Genomic DNA, 22,714 nt, shown 5'->3' on the forward strand with positions numbered 1-22,714 from the left:
TTAACTTAAAAGAGTCTTTAAAAAGTACAAATCGCTCATGAACCACCTGTCACTAATTACTGTCTTGTTGGAGGGAAACATGAATGATATGTCGATAAAAAGCTGTTTTAGGTTTGATTAGCGAAAGGAAACAAAAAAAAAAGGTAAAATGTGCCAGAGTGTAAGGTTGGCACTAAGAATGTCACTGATGCCCTGATGGCAAGAGGAAACCATGCCACTAGCTGTGTTCACTTTAGCAGTGGGTGGGTTACTGACACTCTTACTGAGTGTGGTGGAAAATCTACAACCACCCAGCTGCCAAATGCTGAAGTATCAGCATATCCATGAGCTTCTATCTCAATTGGTATTAAAGTTTCCAACTTCTTTTACATACGGAGTACAGCTCTTTGATACAAAAGATAACTCTGTGTGACTGGAATAGAGGATATCGAAAGATGTAATTTTTGGCAATTTTGCAGTAATCTATTTGAGGACTGATTCACTAGTGTATGCTGAGACTGGAAACACACATATCAGGTATGGATAAACAAGTTGCAAGGGATGGCGAAACCGAAATCTGACTGTTAGCTATTATATAATGCTATACTGGCCAAAGTTATAACAGATGTTATTCAGTAGTTTCTGCCTGGCAATGCTCTAGCATGTCTAATGTATCATTAAAAGGTAGGTTGTCAATTTATCTTCAGTATTTGTAAGTGGATTCAAATTCGTGTTAATAAAAAACATTCAAACTAGGTGTGTCACTGGTATGACTGGACTTCTAATTTTTTTAAATGAATATATATTTAACAGTAATAAAATAACAATAGGCTCACTTATGACAAATTTACGCACAACTGTTTTTGAAATCCTGGTGCCATTACTGGTCTCAACCTTGTCTTAAGTGTAGTTTTACTTTCTGTGGTCTTTTTTGTTTTACTTCAAATCATATTATAGTGTACAGTATATGGCATGATTGATTATTTTTTTTTGTCCTTTTGTATGTTATTTTTTTAATATTGTTTTGTTTATTATTTAAAAATTATATACCTCATTGCTTTAAAATAGAGTTTCAAGGCATGGGGCCATCATGACATGCTGCTAGAAGACTGCCATCTGCCTACTCAAGTTAAGACAGAATATGAGAGTAACAGGACCAGATGAAATTCCAGCAGAAATGTGGAAGAATTTAGGAGAAGAGGGAGTAGATGTGTCCGTGGGATCAAATGCAGAATATCTATGAACAGGAGAGAATACAAGAGGTGTGGAGGAACCCATTTATAAGGAGAAGGCTCATATTCAAGATTGTGGAAACTATTGGGGGATAATGGGATAGACAAGCATTGAGGAAAACAGAAAGGTTTGCATATGGATTTTTTGAGTTGGAGAAGGCTTATTATAGAGTGCCATTTCAAGAGGTTTCTCGGAGAGTAAGAGAGAAAGGAGTACCAGAGAAGTATGTGAGAATTTTCCAGGATATGTATGAGGAAGTGAGGACTCAAGTTAAAAGCAGGGTTGAGGTAACAGAGAAGACCTTAGAGTAGGTCTGCACCTCTTTAAGTACTTATCACTTTCATCTCATTATGGATGTGTTGAGTCATGAGGTAAAAGACTCATGCTCCTGGTGCAGGCTCTTTGCTGATGACATTGTGTTGTGTAGCACCAGGAAAGAGAACAGGGAGAGGAAGTTAGAAAAACGGAGAAGGGCCATGGAAGACAGAGGTTTGAAGATAAATATGAAGAAGACAGAATATATGAGTTTTAATGATGATGAGCAGGATTCTGACGTTAGCCTGCAGGAACACCTATTTAAAAGAGTGGATACATTTAAATATCTAGGATCAATGGTAGCCCGAGATGGAAAACTAGATGTAGAGATAACCCTTAAGAGTGCGGTGTGGATGGAACAAGTGGAAGTTGAAGAAGGTATCAAAGAGAATTGTGTGATTGAAGAATTAGAAGGTTAATTGAAGGTTGAATTGAAGGTTAAAGGTACATTTTTTAAGACATTGGTAAGACCAGCAATGGTGTATGGAGCTGAGACATGGGCAGAACAGATAACACAGGTGAAAAAGTTAGATGTGGCAGTAATGAGAATGTTGAGATGGATGTGTAAAGTCACAAAAAGGGGTAGAATAAGAAACAAGACAAGCAGAGATACACCAAAAGAGCAGCAGATATCTAAGAAAGTACAAGAAAGCAGGTTGGAATTATATGGACATTTGATGAGGAGAAAAAATAAATATGTGGGTAACAGAGTGATGGGAAAGGAAAGTAGAAAAGAAAAGAAAAAGCAAGGGAGGCCAAAGTGGAGGTGGAAGTAAAAGACGATCAGAATGAAAAGGGCTTGACTAGCGAGGTGGTGTAGGACTAAGCTGTTTGGAGAATGTTCATTAAGCATATTGACCCCACATAGAAGTTGGAAAAAATGAGGAAAAAGAAAGAAATATGGAAGAGGCCAACCACACTACCATTAAGTTTTAGAAGGATCAAACTAGGCCTTAATTACTGGGCATATTTAAAGCAAACTGAATCATCCTATAGCAAGTATTCTAGTTGATTGCTTGGTGGTTTTGAATCATACAGGAAAAGAGTATTAAATTTGGTTTCAGATTCTGTATTACATACTTGTGCAGAGGGACCAAACATTTATTGATTTGGCCACCTTGGTATTGATTTTCCAATCACAAAGGAGATTAAAATGAAGATATCATATAGTTATTTATCTTGATTAGATGTATGGTAATTTTTTCCAGATAAATACAGATGGGTTGAAGATCAGATAAAAAATAAGGTAGTGTTTTCTGTTTACATGAAGAATATAGAGAAGGTATTTGCTGTCAAGATGAATAACCTATCAGTATATTTGGCACAAATGTTAGCGCTGGAATGGATAACTGATGAAAATATCAGTTGTTCAGTGCATTTAAGTGAGCTTTAATAACCTGGTTACTCACAAAAATCTTGTTTTCAGAAATGCTGTGTATTCCCCTGTTCTGGTTAGACAAACTGGACCATTGGTCTCTGAAAAACCAAAGTTAACAGACATAGATTTCTCTGCAAGTAACCTGGTAATTTGGCCATGTAGACCCTTGACCAGGTTAAAATTAATGATTTCGTAGTCTGCACATGCACACAGGCTTTCAGCAGCCATGGGTAGAAAATGGAGGAAGCGCCAACAAAAATAATTTTCCTGAGGCAAATGCTCAGGGGCCTCATGCATAATGGCGTGCATAGAATTCGCACTATAACATGACGTAAGCACAAAAGCCGAAATGTGCTCACGCACAGAAAAATCCAGATGTTGGAATCTGTGCGTACTCCAACTTTGATGTTCTTCCGCTCCATAAATCCCGGTCAGTGTGAAAAGTAACACACGCGCACGTGCCTGCTGTCCCGCCCCAATTCCTCCCAGAATTACGCCTCTTTGAATATGCAAATCAATATAAATCGCCCTTAAGCTCAGCGTTCTGTGAAAAGACGATGGGAAAAGCACAGGGGAAAATATAAGAATTTCAGCGAATACCAAGTGGAGGCAAAGGAAAAACATACTATTTGTTGATTTAAACAGTGGTATAATCAACAAAAGGAAGTTGATCGAGTGACATAGCGTATCGGGGAAACTTGAAAGCTCAAGTTCATAAAATCGCACAGTGCCAAAAAAAAAAAGAAGTCACATATCAAAGTCGCCGTGAAAAAACGAGTTGTGGCTCACCGTCTGAGCTTATTAGGATACAGACAAAAAAAAAAAAATAGGCACACAGTGGGAAAAAAGCAGCAATGTCAACTTTAATTTCAAAATTTCCACTTAAATCACGTAGTTTATTTTGTGATTAAAGTAGAACATCATAAACTTCATCTTAAAATCATTTAATTTACTAGTTTCTCAAATCCCATCGTAACTAAAGTAGCACGTTAAATGCTTTGTTTTGTATTTGATCTTCAATGTGCTCCATGTGTGTGAATCACTACTACAGAATCCATTACATTTGTGTTATTACAGCTCTCTGAATAATTAAAATACTGAGATATATATGTGATATAATTTTCATGATGATTGGAATGAAAGCATGTTATTAAACATGGGAACACGATGGCGTAGTGATTGTTCATGTCTCACACAAGATGCTGCTGCGCCATGCACGAACTTCGATGAAATAATTTATTGTAGCAGTACTGTCTCTTTCAAACGTACTAACCTCCAATTCCTTTCCTTACTTTTCTTTCCCCAAATACCCAATCGCCACACAATCAGCTCTGTAACAGACGTAACGCCATCTGTAAGCTTCGAATGCAGATTTTTCAAAACTTTTAAGGAACATTGAAATATCTTCATAGTACGTGTTTAATTATTCTATCCATCTGTCCTACCAGTGTCGCGCCAACCTCAGCAAGCATACAACGCAAGGCAGGAACAATACATGAACTTGCTAGTGCTGTGGCACTGTGTCCTCACATGTTTAATTATTAACAATACAGATTATTTAAATGAAGTTAAAGTTTTATCTATATAATATAATCAACATATTTTGCTTCATTTCACCTTAAAAGTGATATCGTCATCATATGTAAATACACGCTTTATAAAGTGCCGGAGATTGTGCAATATTATAATTGTAGTGCAAGTTTACAGTGGGGTAATTGTACTTATAAATACAAACAGTTCTACAAGGAGCACTTGATTGAGTGCGTTTATAGTTCTTGGGATGAAACTGTTTCTGAACTGCGACGTCCATACAGGAAAGGCTTTGAAATGTTTTGCCGTGGCAGAGGCAGAGTGTGCTTGATGCTGTATACTGATAATTCTCTTTCCGATCAGCTGCTGCTGTGATTCACACTCAGATACAGTGATATAAATACTCCGAGTGGTGCAGTGAGAGTAATATGGAAAAAGATGATCTGCTGTGGCAACCCCTAATGGGAGCAGCTGAAAGAAGAAGAAGGTGCAACGAGAGTAACAACGCTAAAGTAGTTGTGGTATTTGGAATACTATGGCTATTCCCTGGGCCATTATATTGTTACGTGTTAATTATAATCAGATGCATTACACTAATAAACAATATGTGGTTAGTTTCAGTGTATTTATAAAGCCGTGTCAGGAATGTGGTTCTAAGAAATAAGGGGTAACCACACAGGAACAGTAGCACTGCTTTGATGCTGGGTGCTGCCAGTCTACAAAACTGAGCGGAGAATTTGTGTACGACAGGGTATGAGGTACCATGGAAAATTAGGTTTTATACATCGCGATTTGAACGTGGAAGCGTACTTACGCAACAATTCTGTGCATACGCACCGTTTATACATGAGGCCTCAGGCGACTACATTATTCCTTTTCCTGTCTAAAATAAACTGCTTCAATATTTCAGAAATCACTAAATTTATATTAAGGAGTGGAACACGCACCGCTACACTCAGGAACACAATCTCGCAAGCAGTAGGGTAATGCATTAAAAGTAACACATTATGTAGTCTGAATGCTTTTCAAAATAAGAATTAACTTAAAGCAATACATCCCTTGTTAAAGTAAAAATACCTGCATTGTTATCATTCAAGCAGCACAGGCTATAAAGCAAGAAGCACAAGTACCATTATGCAGGTCCTTTGCAGGTCTCAATCACACAGCTGACTACAAAAGCCCTGTTTGCAATCCAGTAATAGAAACCAGTATAGTTTTAATTCAGCTATAGATATGCTATAGATACGTATGTTGAAATGGTGTGATCAGGTGGCAGCGCAGTGGCTAGTGTTCATGTTGTGAGTCTTTGGGAGCTCAGGATGTAAAAAGGGGATGGATGTTCTTTACTTCACAGCACATAAAGGACTAACCATATTTCAAAAACACAAGAAAATTATGCACATTTCACTGTGTTTCTGTTTGATAGCATGAATGTTCATTTATGGGCTACATACAAAAGAAGAAAAAGTAGTGCAAAAGTAACACACTCTAACACATCAAATTTTATAATTACTAACTGTAACATAGTTACTTTATTTTGTAAGTAAAGAGTAATGTAACTAAGTTACTTTTAAATGTAACGTTCCCCACACTCCTTGGGAGACACAGGCTCCATGCTTATTTTTAGATTCACAATGGCTGCTGCTGATGCTTAACTCTAATTTGTACAGTTTAATGATATTGGAGCATTTTGCTTGTAAATAGATGTTTTTAAGAAACCGGGTTTCTACTTTAACTGGGTTACTCCCCTTATCCCAGTTTGTGTGTGCACGTACACACACTGAAAGTATCATTATTGGCTCTAGAGGGTGAGATGTTGTCAAACTGGATTGACTTGGATTTCAGAATAATACATAAATTAACTGAACTCTGTATGAATATTTATTAGTCAAGTTTGTTTTAATTCCCAGACATACAGGAATTCAGGGTAATGAAATTGAGGACAGACTGGCAAATGAGACTCTAGACTATTAGTCTAGAAGATTAGTAGTTCTGTACTAAATGTCAATTAGTTTGGGGTACTAGTGATAAAGGTAGACATTTGTACAAATGTATTCCAAAGATTAGGGTGGGTGTTACTCAGTATAAATTGCTCAAGAAAAAAAGAAGTAATCAGCACTCGAATCCATTGAGAACACTGTGGCCAAAACAAATATCTGCATATGTGAAAGTGGTGGGGAAACTGAAACTCTACAGCATTTTATAATGATATGTGAAGGTTAAAGATGACAACGTAAAGAATTACAAAAAAAACTTTCAAAAAGGATTGCAATTTGAAAATATTAATGAAGAGATCAAGAAGATAGTTGGAAACAGGAATCTATTAAAGTCTTTTATAAAATTATTGTAAAAATTAGTTTCAGATGGAAACACATTAATAATATTTTTTCCGACCAGTACTTGATCACATACAGTACAGTGATACCGGATCTGCCATATATCAGAAGAAGAAAAAGGGGCCTTCCAGATTGCCATTGAGTGGTGGTGAATAACCTTGCTATTACTTTGTTTTTTGGATTTTTCAAGTCTTTGACCTTACCTTGTTTTATTTCTTCATTTCTGATTTCTAGATTGTCGACCTGCCTTATTCGCTTCTAGGTTGCCATTTTTAGGCATCTCTTTGGCTGCTTCCTTTTTGATTTCTTCAGTATGTACTGTAATTACTTTTTATGTTCAAAGAACTTTATTTTTTCTTTTAAACAGAGGTTTTCACGGTTTTCTCTGCTCCCTTTGAATATTACTTTGGGACTGTTAGGGATTTTTTTTTTAATCTGAGCTACTCCCCTGTTGTGCCTTCTGGTTTGGCAAAAGTCCCACTTTGGAGATAAAGCCTCACAGAAGCCTTGGGATAGATTACCTGATGTAGTACCATATTAGCAAAAGGTAAAGACTAGACTACCTAGTACGGTACTAAGAGGATGGGTCTTAGTGCAGGCTCAGTGAGGAGTTTAACAAGATCACTCCCAAGTTTAACTAAATTTCAGCTTGTCTCGTTTTGTGCCTCGCCTTGTCTTCCTCCACAGTTTGCTCAGCTGGCTGTTTGACTGCCTGTTAACAGCAGCATACTGGCAATTAATATCTCACCCTCTCTCAATTAACTACACATTCCTCTTGAATTAAAAAGGACGCAAGGTACACATTAGTAGAATTGTATTTGAAGCATAATTGTCTTTCTGTAGCTCATTTACAAATCACATAGGTAATGCAAAAAAATTATTATGTGTTATTTATTATGTGTCCATATTTTTTCTAATATCTAAATCCAAATGTCTCCAAAGAGTATAAAAATTCTAGTCAGAGATTGGACAATATTCATAAAGAATGTCTCACTGCAGCACAAACTTCACATCAGATTTGGGAGACACCCACAAAGTTACCTCCATTTTGAAGGTATACAACATGGAAAAAACTGGCAGTGTCTGTGAATGCAATTTTTCAGAACTGGTGGCAAAGCAACATTGCACGCCTAAACAAATTACGGAAGCGGATGAAATTGGGAGCCACAAGGGCAAAACAGGGCCACCATAATCTACCATAAACTTTTTCCAAATCAATAAACACTAAATGCAAACTTTTCTGTGTCTCTCAATGCTGCAGAATAAGAACTCTAATAAACCATAAAATTCAAGAAGATCTGTTATTGGCAAGGACTGGATTCTACTTCAGCAAGCAGATTGGAACAGAAACCTGCAACTACTACGACCAATTTTGCATACCCTTGCATCATGAGACTACACTGTCTTGTTGTATTTTGCTGATAACAAATATTCATTGCTTATACAAGTTCCTGTTCTAGCACTACAGAAATATCCTAAAAAAGGAATTTTCTTACTTTTGCACTTTAGTTTTGCAGTGTTACCTGTCATTATGGGCTCTGGCCTGCCATGACTTCAAACTCGGTTATTGGGCACAGAATATTGGTAGACTGGTAGAATATATGTATTCCTGTATATATATAACTCAACTGTATATTAATGGGAGGCAGGAATAGGCAAAAATTTGCTAAAAGATTTTTCTTTTTTATTTGCTGCAACAGCTTACAAAAAAAAACAAAACAAAAAAAAAACAAACTAAAACAATATTGTTACTACCTTATTCTAATTAAACATATACATACCACTACATTTTGGTGATGGCTCCCAGCCCTTAACACCACAGGTTATTTTTGTTCTTGTATCTGGTTTATAGCCTTCAATGCATGAGTATTGTATTACATTTTCATGAGGAAATGAATATGAATATGACTTATTCCACAGTTTTCTGATTTGACGTCTCTCTGGAGTAAATCTAATTGTTTTATCCTGTATTAATGTGGAGCATGTGATTGCTGAAAGAAAACAGTTATAATCATTGTTGAGTTCATGTCATTACATTGTGATCACAAGAAAGGGGACCACTGAGCCCCAAACCCCAGACAAAATTACACCCAATACAGTCACATGTTCAAATAAATATTATTTGCACAGTACCTTCGTTAAAGAGACAATCACAGCTCAAAGTCTAATAACTACAATTGAATAAAAATTCTTTCCTTCTAATCCTTTGGTGAGTTTCATCCATTCCATTCCTCCAATTTCAACTCTCCAAAGTGAGGCAAGATGGCTCCTTTCATGTTAGACCCAGAAGCCCTTCCAATGTCATGATGTAACATGGCAGATGCACTTCTGGGTCATGTGGAAGATCTCCAAAGTAGAGAGACCTTCTCCCTGTAGCGCCATCTGGTTGCAGTCAGGGATACTGAAATGGTTGCCCTTCCAAGCTACATGTCCCATGAAACTCTGTGGGAATTCAAACTGGGACAATAGCAGAGTAGCACTGGTACCTTTTGCCAGGGGGGATAAACTGTCCCTGACAACCAATCTCCTCCCATCTACATATGATATTATATGGGATAGGAACCTACAGCCATCCTATTGGAGTAAACCACCACATGGGTAGTCCATCAATTATGGCCTCTCAGCCAGGTAAGGCCTCACTCTCAATCCCAGTTGGAATGCCAGTCCAGCATTTATAGCATGGATAAAATAATCTTTTAATATAATGTGAAAACTAATAAAAATTAACCGTAAATACCCAATAGGTATGATTAGTTGCACTACAGACATACACACTATCAAGCATGTGTGTCTGTGGATCATCCTCTGGACTCATCCAAAACAGGTAATACCACCCAGGCCGAGAGAGGTCAGTCACCCTAACTTTCTCTTCTTCTTTCCCCTCTGCAGCAGCAATAAGATGCCCATTGAAGGCAACTGACGATCCCCTTCCTGTCTTCCGCCTTTAAAGCCCACTGCTGTCTGAGAGAGGCGGTCAGTTTTAACTTGACTGAGCCAAAGAATGAACCTCTAAAAAACTAGTTGAACAATTGCCAGAAAAGCTTGGCTTACAATTTTTGTTGATCAAAATATAGGTGTGCATAGTGGTCCTTTTTGTTTCATTTACTAGACCGCATTAAACCAGGACGACAAGGTTGGTGCTCCAACATTTCCTCTGGGAACCTGTAGTATTTTATTTTGACCACAACACATTGACCCATACATTCTCAAAAAACACTGCAATTAGGAAATAAACACAACCTAATGAAAACAACTTTGCAAGACTTCTACTTACCTTGTGTTATTTGAATCTAGTAATTGACATATTATGAAATCTAAACATGTATTTAATAAATTCTTAGGCATTCTTTAAGCATTTAGAGTTCAAGTTTAAAATATTTAACAATTAGTGTTTCTGCAATCAGCTGCAGTTCTACTGTAGATCATGCCATTTTTGACATAAAGATTCATCATTTTCAAAAATCTAGTTGCAGTATAAAATAGCTATATATTCTGTGTAAAATGTTTGATTTGCAGAAACATATTCCAGTAAGCCTTCACCCTAAGCTCTCCTTCTGAGCTTAGACTATGGTAACAGGATTGTAAAAGTCACACTAAATCGATTCTAAGTTATCCTCCGACTGACTTTCAGTATACGGTAAACATTTTGTGACTACTAAGAAAACGGTGCCCTCTGTTGGCCCATGAAAGCACTGCATCCCATGTATTTATCTGAAACGTCAGAGCCTTGAGACAATTTTGAGGATTGCCATTCTTATTTATAAAGGGCACAGTTCAACTTGCTGATGTTTCATAAGATCATGGCTATTTGACTGCACTCTAAATGAAGAGCCTGATCAGCGCAGCAACTCTAAATCATTTCTCTGGATCTTTTCACAGATGCAAAGAACAGAATTAGCACTTTACGTAGCACAGAAAGTAACTCCTCTGTTCAGCTGAATTATTGTTCAACTTATTATTAACAAGTAGATCAACTGAAGCGTCCCCTAATACAAGAAGACGTCTGCATGGCAGAATGTTTGGATTGGATGTAATCTGATGGATGTAATATGACATGGGGTGAAATGTTTCCTTATTTCTTTTTATTTCTGTTTGTCCTCAAAGTAAATTCCACACAATACAAATGGTTCTGATAGATCACTTTCATCCTGTGATTAAGCATTCCTCTTCTACTTATAGTGATATGCTGGGATAACAGTCTTATACTATAGATGTATTTTCATATACTGTAGATGGTTGTGCATCTCGTTATTCATTAGTAGTAGTTTCATAAGCAGTTCAATGTACTAGAAGAATGATCTTATTAATATTCAATCTGACTTTAACATAATGACCAACAGGTTGAGTGTTAGTCCATTCACATGTAATAGTTTAGGGATAAGATACATTTAATTTAAATTATATATCTTATAAAGCTTCAGCGTTAAACAAAGCTTTATTCTTAGAAAGACATTAATATAAAAAAGCATAAAGAGGCCAAGAATACAACATTTTTGATTATCTGAAGAAATACCTGTAATCATTTGTACGTGATTATCCTTTAATCAGCTTTATTCAGCAACCCTTTTTTCTTGTCAAAGAATAAATTCTACACAGCTCAAATCTATGATTTAAACAGCCTTTATAATTTCAAATCTTTGGAACCTTTCACTTCTTAATCTCTGTTTTCTTAAATAGGGCTCTTCAAGTCTTCCCTTTTATACAGTTTTCTTGTGTTTTATTACCTGTGTATCTTCCCACCTGGCATTGTCTTGTTCTGCTCGGAGAAAGAAAACCCAAAGAAAGGAATGTTTTCCAAAGTTGTGGTGCTGCTTTAGTATTTATTTGTGAAAAGCAAAACAACATTGTTCCAACATTTCGGTACATAAAATATGAAGTGAAATAGAAATTAATATTTTCTGTTTATATTGATTTAAAATATTACAGCAACATGTACATATTTCACAGAATATGTTTACAAATGGCCTGATCGACTGATTATGATTGACACATCAGCAGTCCGCACAGATTTTTAGAGTCAATTGTGAGCAACTTCAACATATAAAACTGTGCTGCATGTGCACCTCCTCATCTGGTGCTGCCTCTACTCTTCAGCGCTTGTCCCTGCTCATTGACCACCTGTTGTGTTGCCTTTCACAGTGATGTGGTAGCTCACATCTTATTTTATTTACAATTTGTTAACATTTTGATGTTTTTCCTGCTTTGCCTGTTTGTTCCTTTTATTTTGAATATTTAAATATATTAATTAATACAATAACTTTGTTTTGCCTTTTGTTGTTTAAACCAGAAGTTTACGGTTGCCCAGTCCTTTGGTCATTTTTAAGTATTTTTGAAGTTTTTGTACTTTTAAATCCTAGGATTCTTTTTGAGGCTTGAAGCAGGCCTGAAAGGCTGCCTTTTGAATTTGGGTCTTGGCTGCATCAGGTGAGGTATGCTTTTGAAACACACTTTGGCATTTATTCATTTTGAGGCCCATTCATTAATTTTTTAAGATTTTATGTTACATTTTGTCATAATATGCTCAATGTAATTTTCTATATAAAAAGATATTTCTTTTTAGAATATGTGATTATTTCTTTGTGTCAGGCACCACTAGGCTGCTTTCAAGTTGCTAAGGCAGGCCCTTCGAGTTCTTGGTACACTTTTGCTTAGGTGTATGCATGTGAAGCCCAAACTTTTCAGTACTGCATTTGGGGCTTGAATGCTAGAGCCCTGTAAGAGAACATTGATAGATTTTTTTTATCTTCAGACAGTTTAAAGGGAATGTGAATTTGTGGTGGCTCTAAGGCTAGCGATCTGCACCGGCAATCAGACGGTTTCTGATTTGAATCCCATAAATGCCAAAAGCGATTCCACTCCATTGGGCCCTTGAGCAAGGCCCTTAACCAACAAAATGTCCTGGGTATGATATTAACCTGCATCCAGCACTGCAAGCAGGTCCTGCAACCTGCAAGAGAAAATTTGGAGCTTGGTGGCAGAATTAGCACTCCAGCCATTGTAAAACACCTCACACTGTTCCATTCCAATTGAACTAGTGTGGTGCTGAGGTGTCACCCATTGCACGGTTACACTTGGGTCCTAATTTGGGATCCTGAAGTAGTTTGTTGTGTGTTGGGTACAGTAACGTGCTGTATCACTGCATGCTCCCAACCTCTCTCTATTGAACAAATATTGGAAATGTATGAATATTCATTTGTGTTTCTGCTTTTAATGCTAAAAATTTGAAGCTGGTGGTGGTTGTAATGTATGACATATTAAAATGCTGATAAATCTTCATTTTGTGTAATTTTTTTGGCATTATTCAGCTCACATTTTATTAGCACTGCTGCTAGTAGCTTAATACATTGTGAAACAAAAAAGTTATACACTCAGAATAAAAGGAAAAAATGTTTCTTCTACAATCTTATTTTTTCTTGTTAAATTTCAGTTACTTTCTATATTTAAAGTGTATGTTATTTATCAATGACAAACCTATGCAGGCTTCACTTAGTATATTCTGCATATACGGTATGGTTTGAAACTGTTTGACCTCCATACTTTAGCAACTGCAAGGCAGATCATAAACTGGGACTAATCTGTAGTCAGAGGGACAAGAAACAATTAGAATATTTCATTACAGTTTAGTTTTTGGGGGTTAAAATAGAATCTCCAATGTACTATGCATTAATACATAGGCAAACATTTTAATATAACTAAGAAAATACTTCTATCAATCTAACATAACCTAAATAAAAATAAATGGGTCTTACAATAATCTTAGGAAGGAAAAAATCACAATCACTGTATTGACCTTTTTGTTTAGTGATCATGTCTTCATATTTTAAAGTCGCTGGCAGTTTTACTCCCCTGATGCTTCTAGTAATCCTGTACATTTAAGCCTTTACAGCATTTGTGCCGACCCAAAAAAGATGAGATGTGAGTGTACAACATGGCACAATCTCACCAGAAATCCAGAAGGTGGGGTAATGTATTTTATGTTCTCCTTGAGCTAATTTAGTCTGAACTGTAGTCTGGGGCATAATGGACTTGTCTCCAGGAGGAATTATTTTTGCCACCCCACTTCCAAGTGATAGTTCCAATATTCCCGTATCAGACATTTTATTATGCATACAGTGAGGCAATCAGGAATGTCTCAGAAAAGAGCCTGAACTTTTGATCTCTGTCATTGAACAATTGTAAAACCATGCTGTTCTTGAAAAAAAGTTGATCAAAACATAATAAATGTAATTAATACTTACGACAAGAAGGTGCCCTCGTCCAGGTCCTATTTATACAGGTAATGTTGTGCCTTTCATTTGTGTGTATGCAGACATATTCTACGGTGTCTTGATTAACAAAGAGCTTAGGTAATTGTGTGATTATGGCATTCTCCACACGTGGTGGGTCAGGGCAATTTGTTCTTTCATCTGTTTGAAAGAGGAATTAAGAAAATGACAACAGTTTAAAAACAAATTATATGTACATTGTCATATTATTCTGTGTAGCTTTCAAATTTTTATCATTTTTCAACATTTTTTGTGATCACTCTGAAATCAGTTCTGAAATGATGTTACATTTACGTAAAGTCTCAAAACTTTTCTGGGAATGTATTTTGGCTGTTGCACCGCAGGAATTAAATATTTAAATAAAAAAAGAAAAACAGGATACAGTATATGGGAAAAAAATAGGCCACAATACAAAAGGAAGTTTTTATTAGCATTGATGCTAATCCAGAACTTTAACAGTAATGTCCCGGATACCCAATTAATACAATGTGTGCTCTCCATAGCATGAAAATATTCACCCCTTCTCTTAGCTACATCACGAATCAACTCCAAAATGCTTACTTTATACCAAACAAGACTTAGGTCATGTGTGGTGACTTTTTGGTAAGCCATATTACAAATAGTATTAGCTTTATTGCTTACAGAAATCATGAATTGTTTTATCAGTAACAGTCTTTAAACTCCAAGATACTCCATTAATAAAAACAGGACATACATTAAGTCACATCACCTTCACATAACACTAATGTGCACCTGTGGAAATATTTTATGGGTGTAATATACTTAATAAGTACCTATACAAATCTAGGTATGCTCATGTGGCACTTGGTGCCACTGCTCTACTGCCAAGTTGTTTGCCTGCCATGGAAAAGTTCTCTCAGATTGGAACACTGGAATCATCAGGTAGAAGGGACCTTTCATCAGATTGGCCAGCCAAGCACGGACTCAGCTGTAGAATGACCAATGGGGGGCAAGAGGGTGGTCTTCAGGACTCTGACAGTATCTGGTTTGTCTGACTTTTTTTCTACAATCTGACTGTAGTTCAACAATTGGCAGATTGACAGATACTGTTGTTTTTCATTTGTATTATTTTTTATGTATTTGAACAAATCTGTATCCTCATATGTGATAGATCTGTAATTACTGAGTGATATAATCTATTCCTGCATTTTGCCTTGTAGTTTCTATTATTGTATTGTATTTCTGAGGTGGCCATGTCTGTCTAGCTCTTGTATTTACCCCATTATTTGACACCCATTGCATACCCAAACTTCATAGAAGGGAGTCACTCTCTGAATTGCCTTTTCCAAGATTTCTTCTATTTTTTTCCCCCCAACAAGATTTTTTTGAGAGGGGAGTTTACCTTGTCTTCTTAGGAAGTGAAGGGTGGGGGGCTATCAATAAACAAGGCCTGTTAAAGCCCATTTAGGCATCCCTTGGGTGATTTTTGGCAATACAGCAAATGCATTGTTGTTGTTCTTGCAAATATGTTTTCAGACAGGAGGATTCTGAATTCTTTCTGTATCTACTGTATGTTTTATATCCAAACTCAAAATAACCAGAGTGTTATTGATAGTGTGGTTATTAGAGTGCGTGGTGTTTAATTATTGTTGCTTATTTGCCAAACCTACAAAGAAAAAGGATGATTATATGGAGAACACAAATTTTACAAAAAGAAAAGGAAAAAGAAAAAAAAAGTAATTTCCCTAGTGGATCCTACTATCCAGACCAGTGCTCTGAGTGTCTGACAGGATGGCTTCCCTATTTTCCCACATGAATAAAACATTTTTGGCACTTTTATGTCCTATCATGTCTGTCTCGCTTCACAGTCTGGTCCATATAAACGTAAGGCTCCCCACAACTCATCTCTTGCTTTAAAACAGAGATATATCATAAAATCTTACATATAATACACACTTGTGAATAATGCACATTCTGATTTAGCACAAAATTTTCAGGAAAAAAATGAAATTCATATATAATGTTCACCCTTAACTTTTGTTGACAGGAAGGGTGAGGGAAATAATCAGCTGTAAACACTGAAAAAAATCGCTTTTATAGTAAAGATAGACTGTCTTTGCTTGGAGTAATGTATCTAATCCCTGCGTGTGCAAGAGTAGTGATGAGCAAACAACAGCAAAAATGGCATTGACAGACCGAGAGTGCAAAGCAAATGCGCAAAGCAAAATACTCTGGATGTCGTTTTGCGCATATTTAATTATTCTGAATTTGATCCTGACTTGTTGGACTACAACTTTGGCACAAGTAATCTGAAGATTGAGATCTAAAACAAAAGTGTTTTACCTGCAGCAGATGATCGGTTACCAGCTGATTGTGGTGCTGAACACATTTAAGTAGCTGATGCACCTATGGCAATGTTTGCCTGGGAGGACTGCCACTTATAGTGACAAGAGTTACAAAGTAGATTGTGTTACTCTGTCTGTACCACTGCCTCCCCCTTGGAGCCGCTGCTGCTGCTGTCAGAGGTGGAGGAAACTCAGCAAGAGTGGCCACAGAACCAGCAACAAAAGTTTTATGTTGGTTTATGTATGAAAGCATTGCTTTGTGTGCTTTTCAGAAAACAGACCTGCAGCCACTCGGTAGAGACGGCTAACAAGCGGTGACAGCGCACTGCATGCAGCAAGAGATATTTTATGTTAATTTAAGGTGGATTTCGCAACACTTATTAATGCCACGAAGCAGAGGACCCCGGCTGTGAGAATCTTCATTTTGTGTCCCTTACCTCTGGCTAGAAGATCAGATGAGTACTACAGTCATCTGCTGGCATTAAGCAACTAGTTGAAACAGTTCTGCGAGGAACAAAACATTGGTTTTGTGGACAACTGGGATCTCTTCTCGAAGAGGCCGCGGCATAAATATGAATAATTTAATTACCATTTCATCTCTATTCTTCTCCTTTTGGCTGCTCCCGTTAGGGATTGCCACAGCAGATCTTCTTCCATATCTTTCTGTACTCTGTATCTTGTTCTGTTACACCCATCACCTGCATGTCCTCTCTAACCATATCCCTAACCCTTCTCTTAAACCTTCCTCTTCTTCTCTTACCAGGCAGTTCTATCCTTAGCATTCTTCTCCCAATATACTCAGCAACTCTCCTCTGCACCTGGCCAAAACAACACAATCTCGCCTCTCTGACTTTGTCTCCCAACCATCCAACTTGAGTTGACCCTCTAATGTCCTCATTTCTAATCCTATCCATCCTCGTCACACCCAGTGCAAATCTCAGCATCTTTAACTCTGCCACCTCCAGCTCTGTCTCCTGCTTTCTGGTCAGTGCCACTGCCTCCAACCCATATAACCAACCCATATAACATAGCTCATATGTGCACTTTATTAAAACTATAACAACAGGCTATAGATTAAATAAAAAATCCGCACAAAGCAGCATTAAAACAAATAATTTAATTACCATTTCAAACAGCCGTAATGCTGTGGTAGTTCAGTTCTGCTCTTCCGAGACCTTAAATACGGCCTTATTAAATGTTAGAGTGTTAACCAACAAGACCTTTTCTATCAACAATCTTATTAATGACAGGAAAATTGACTTTCTTACATTAAGTGAAACGTGGCTTCGCTCTGATAGTGCAGCTGTTTTAATTGAATCTGCACATCTGAATTACATTTTTCCTCATGCTGTTTCGCAAGGTAAGAAAGGCTGTGGTTTAGCAAATATTTATTCAAGTCAGTTGAAATGTAAAGATGTCAGCTTTGGTACTTTCACATCTTTTGAGTATTTTGTCATTGTTATTCAAGGACTTTCTCAGTCTCTAGTATTGTCCATGTATAGACCTTCTAAATATAATGTGTCTTTGACAAATTCTCAGACTTGGTGTCAATTATAATAACTAACTATGACAGGTTCCTAATAATTGGTGATTTTAATTTTCATATTGATAATCAGTGTGACCTGAAAGCAAAAGTATTCATGAATGTCCTGCACACTTTTGATCTGAGCCAGCATGTTAGTCAGCCAGCACACAATGGGGGGCATAGGTTGGATTTGGTGATTACTAAAGGATTAAAAGTTGATGTGAGGCAAATTGTGGATATCAGTTTCTATTTAATATAGAAATACTGATGGATAAAATTAATGAGAAGCATATTGTTAAAAAATTAAAAGATTGCAGCTTCAAAGTTTACTAAAATTTTAAGCAACTAGTCCATTTGTAGTGCTTACTACATTTTTGATAATAATGTAAATAGTAAATTTTGATGCTAAAGTGAAAGATGTAACTGACATAATTGCTCCTGCAAAGAAAATTTTTAAAATCCTCCAGCATTGTTACACCATGAAAGACCCAAAGAGTTTCTAATTTAAAGAAAACATGCCAGAGAGCTGAGCTAAATGGGGAAAAACTAAATTGATTGTCCACTATGAATTATTAAAGGCTAAAATAACAGAATACAACAACATAGTTCATCTTGAGAGGCAGTGCTACTTCTCTGCAATTATAAATAACAATGCTGGAAATCCAAGAGTTTTCTTTTCGACTATTGATCAATTTGCTAAACCCATGTCACTCAAAGGAATGCCTCCAAAATGCTTCCAGTGAAAATTGTGAGGCTTTTACTATATTTTTTAATCACAAAATTAATGATAATAGAAATAGTATAGTACGTCCCCACAGTACCGATCCTATTAAATCCCAGTATTCCATTTTAAGCTAATTAAATTCTTTCACCAAAATAGATTTACCCAATCTATATAGAATAAGTTATCAACTGAGACCCTCCAAAAAATATCTGGCATGCTAATTGATAGTGTGCTTGACATACAGTAGTAAATTCATTATTAGATACGGAGGTCTTCCCAGACTGTCTTAAGACGGCTGTTGTTAAAACCCAGCTTAAGAAAACTAATCTCGACTCCTCTGTTTTTGACAATTTTAGACCTATTACTAACCGGTCTTTATTGAGTAAAATCCTAGAAAAGGCAGTCATTACGCAGCTAAATAGTCACTTGAATAAACATTCTATTCTTGACAAGTTTCATTTGGGTTTCAGAACAAATCATAGTACAGAAACTGCACTCGTTAAAGTAATAAATGACTTGTGGGTTAGATAGAGGCCGTTTATCTGTTCTCATCCTCTTAAACCTGAGTGCCGTATTGATACCATTTATTACAATATTTTTATAATTTGCCTTGCCAGTGGGTGGGCTTCTCTGGCAATGTCTTAAATTGGTTTGAACCTTACTTAAAAGGTAGAAAATTCTTTGTTAGCTGTGTTAATTATACTTCGATGACACATACTATTCTATATGGTGTTCCACAAGGCTCTATCCTGGGTCCGCTGCTCTTTTAGATCAACATGCTTCCATTAGGTCAGATTATCTCAAGGCATAATGTGAGCTACCACAGCTATGCTGATGACCACTGATGGTTCACTGACACAGTGTCTTTCTTATGTATTTGAATGGATAAGTAGTAACTTTCTTAAACTAAACAAGGAGATAGCAGAAATCTTAGTGATTGGCAAAAATGGATATAATGAGGGTATTAGAAATAAACTTGATCCATTAGGCTTAAAAATCAAGACAGAGGTAAATAATTTAGGGGTAATTATTGATTCTAACCTAAACCTTTAAATCAAATATTAATAAGATTACTAGAGAAACATTTTTTCACTTAAGAAATATAGCAAAATTTAGATCTCTTATAACTTTGCAAGATGCTGAATAATTAGTTCATGCTTTTGTTTTTAGTTGATTAGATTACTGTAACGCACTCCTCTCAGGACCACCCAAGAAAGATATCAATTGATTGCCACTAGTGCAGAATGTAGCTGCAAGAATCTTAAGTAGGAAAAGAAAATCCAAGCACATCTCTCCAGTTTTGATGTCATTAATTGGTTACCTGTGCCATTTAGAATTGACTTTAAAATACTGCTTATGGTTTACAAAGCCTTAAATAATCTCACTCCATCCTATATTTTGGAATGCCTTACACTTTACACTCTAAATCGTAACCTTAGATATTCAAATGATTGTCTGCTTAGAATTCCAAGAGCTAAACTTAAAAGAAGTGGTGAGGTGGTCTTCTGCTGTTAAACACCTAAAATCTGAAATAGTTTACCAATAGAAATTTGTCAGGCTAATATGCTGGAGCACTTTAAAAAAACTGCTAAAAACCCATTACTTTAACATAGCTTTTTCACAGCTTCATTTTAGTGTAACCCTGATATTCTGTATACAAATTGAGTTATCATTTTTATCATGGCTCCGCAATCCATACTAACCCCTACTTATTCTGCTGTTCTTTTTCTGGTTTTCTGTATTGGTGATCTGCACTACCACCACCACCTAATCAGGGCAACCATACAAGTCCCTACATTGATGGATTGAAGGCCAGATGTCCACATGACCATCATCATCAAATTCTTCCATGTGAACCCTGAACACAATGAGGACTGATTGAGGTCATTTACAGTATTTTAGGTAGAATGCCCAGTGGGAGCTGAGTGGTCTCGTGGCCTAGGAACCCCTGCAGATTTTGCTTTTTTCCTCCAACCCACTGGACTTTTTTTGTTGTTGTTGTTTTTTCTGTCCTCATTCCTATCTTATCTTACTTTATTCTTTATTACTCAGTATTGCATAATGTTATTTTTATATTTTTCTTTTTTATTAACTTTTTTTTCTTCATCTTGTAAAGCACTTGGAGCTACATCATTTGTATGAAAATGTGCTATAGAAATAAATGTCTTCTAATGTCAAAAGAAAGTGTTAAATCCACTTACCAATACATTTAGGTGTGGGTTGCCATTCTCCAAATTTACAGTGCGTTCCACCCCACCAACTTCTGGTGTCTGATTTGTATCCAGTCTTACAGGCAAAATATAATATTTCTTCTGGGAAATATTCATTCTTTGTATTAAATATATAGCCATGGACAATTTCAGGCAAAGTGCAGACATTTGGTTTAACTAAAAATAAAAGAAGTTGTAATTACTTTAAGCATTTCAGTGCAAATAATCAATTATTGATTGATAGTATTAACTTGATTGAAAGTCTGGGGGTGCATGAGAGAGAAAGAAGTGCCAGAAGAGTATATGAGGATTGTCCAGGATATGTATTAGGAAGTAAGTGCTCAGGTTAAAAGCAGTGCTGGGGTAACAGACAAAATCCCAGTTCAAGTAGGTCTGCACCAGGAATCTTCTTTAAGTCCTTACCTGTTTAATCGGTTTATGGATGTGTTGAGTAATAGGATAAAAGACCAATCACCTTGGTGCAGGTTTTTTGCTGATGACATTGTGCTGTGTAGCTCCAGTAAAGACGAAGTTGGAAGAATGGAGAAAGGCTTTGGAGGATAGAGGGTTGAAGATAAATAGGAAGAAGACAAAATATATGGAGTTTAATGATGATCAGGATTCAAAAGTTAGCCTGCAGTCAGAGTACTTGAAAAGAGTGGATTAATTTAAATATTTAGGATCAGTGGTAGCCCAGGATGGAGAATTAAATGTAGAGGTAGCCAATAGAGTGCAGTAAGGATGGGACAATAGGAAGAAGTTATCATGAGATATTGTGTGATCGAAGAATTAAGGAGAAGGTTAAAGGTAAGGTTTTAAAGACAGTGGTAAGAACATGGCAGAAATGAGAATGTTGAGATAGATGTGTGGAGATACAATATAGGACAGGAAAAGAAATGAGACAATCAGAGGTTCTGCAAAAGTGGTAGAGACCTCTATGAAAGTACTGGAAAGTAGGCTGAGGTGCAGGGCTGTGGAGTCGGTAGATAAATGCTCCGACTCTGACTCCTCAGTTTCTAAATCTTCCGACTCCGACTCCGACTCCCCGACTCCGACTCCTCTGTATGTATATACTATGCTAATGTATTTTCTACATCCATTGAAGGAAAGGAAGGCAACATACATTTCATTTCACCACTACTGGCTAGGAAGCCAACACTCTACTATAATGCCAGATTAAAGACAAACACAATGAAAACAAGGTTTTGTTTATTTATTTTTTTTAAACAAGTGTCTGGATAGTAATAGCAGGCATAAAAATCAGGAACAGGAAATGTATTGGTTCAAAAATACAAACCACATTCTTTGGTAGTTTTAACTTTTAAAACAAAAAAAAAGCTTAACTATATGAACTAAAAACAATATCTGGAAAACCTATATTAAACTTGGAATACAGTTATAGTTAAAGGAAAGGAAATAAATATGGCAGCCTCCATATTCCTCTGACCTCGGGTTCCCTTTACATGCAATCTAAAATCAGTGTAGAGTTCTAAGAAACAGAATTGCTTCAGCCAGATTCTCTTTCATAGAGGCTCTTAAATCTGATTTGATTATTTTCAGAGCTGAAAATAATCTTTCAACACTGACTTGGGTGGGTGGCATTGCCGTTACAATTCTAGCCACATCACCAATGATCTCTGGATACACAAGGATGGCTTCTTCAGCACTAAGTTTTGATGAGTGATCATACTTTTCAACTTCCTTTAGTTCTTTAAAAAACTCCTGCCGGAATTTCTTTATTTGGACATTGACTGGTTCTTTATTGCTTATGCAACGTCGCTTTCCTTTTCCTTCCATTTTGTCCAAAAAGGAATCAAAATCTAACTCTTCATTTGAAGAGGATGATCCTGAGTTTCCACTAGTGCTTTGAAGTTCCTCCTGTGGAGGTGTTTCTGGTAGTACACTTATACAAG

General features: G+C 36.5%; 1 protein-coding gene across 2 annotated transcripts in view; it reads right to left on the reverse strand.

Annotated features, from left to right (window-relative positions):
• The window catches only part of LOC120514737 (complement factor H-like), a 59,787-nt gene that overhangs the window by 26,483 nt on the left and 10,590 nt on the right, over positions 1 to 22,714 (reverse strand). Inside the window, exons 2-4 of one of the 2 annotated variants that reach the window (XM_039735250.1) lie at positions 20,793 to 20,978; positions 14,010 to 14,177; positions 8,553 to 8,762 (exon numbers count right to left, since the gene is read on the reverse strand). In XM_039735250.1, coding sequence (XP_039591184.1) covers positions 8,553 to 8,762; positions 14,010 to 14,177; positions 20,793 to 20,978 — 564 coding nt within the window. The remainder of the gene's footprint in view (positions 1 to 8,552; positions 8,763 to 14,009; positions 14,178 to 20,792; positions 20,979 to 22,714) is intronic. The other variant, XM_039735252.1, reaches the window with a different exon arrangement.

The sequence above is a fragment of the Polypterus senegalus genome, chromosome 14 (assembly GCF_016835505.1).
Source record: "Polypterus senegalus isolate Bchr_013 chromosome 14, ASM1683550v1, whole genome shotgun sequence".
Taxonomy (NCBI): domain Eukaryota; kingdom Metazoa; phylum Chordata; class Cladistia; order Polypteriformes; family Polypteridae; genus Polypterus; species Polypterus senegalus.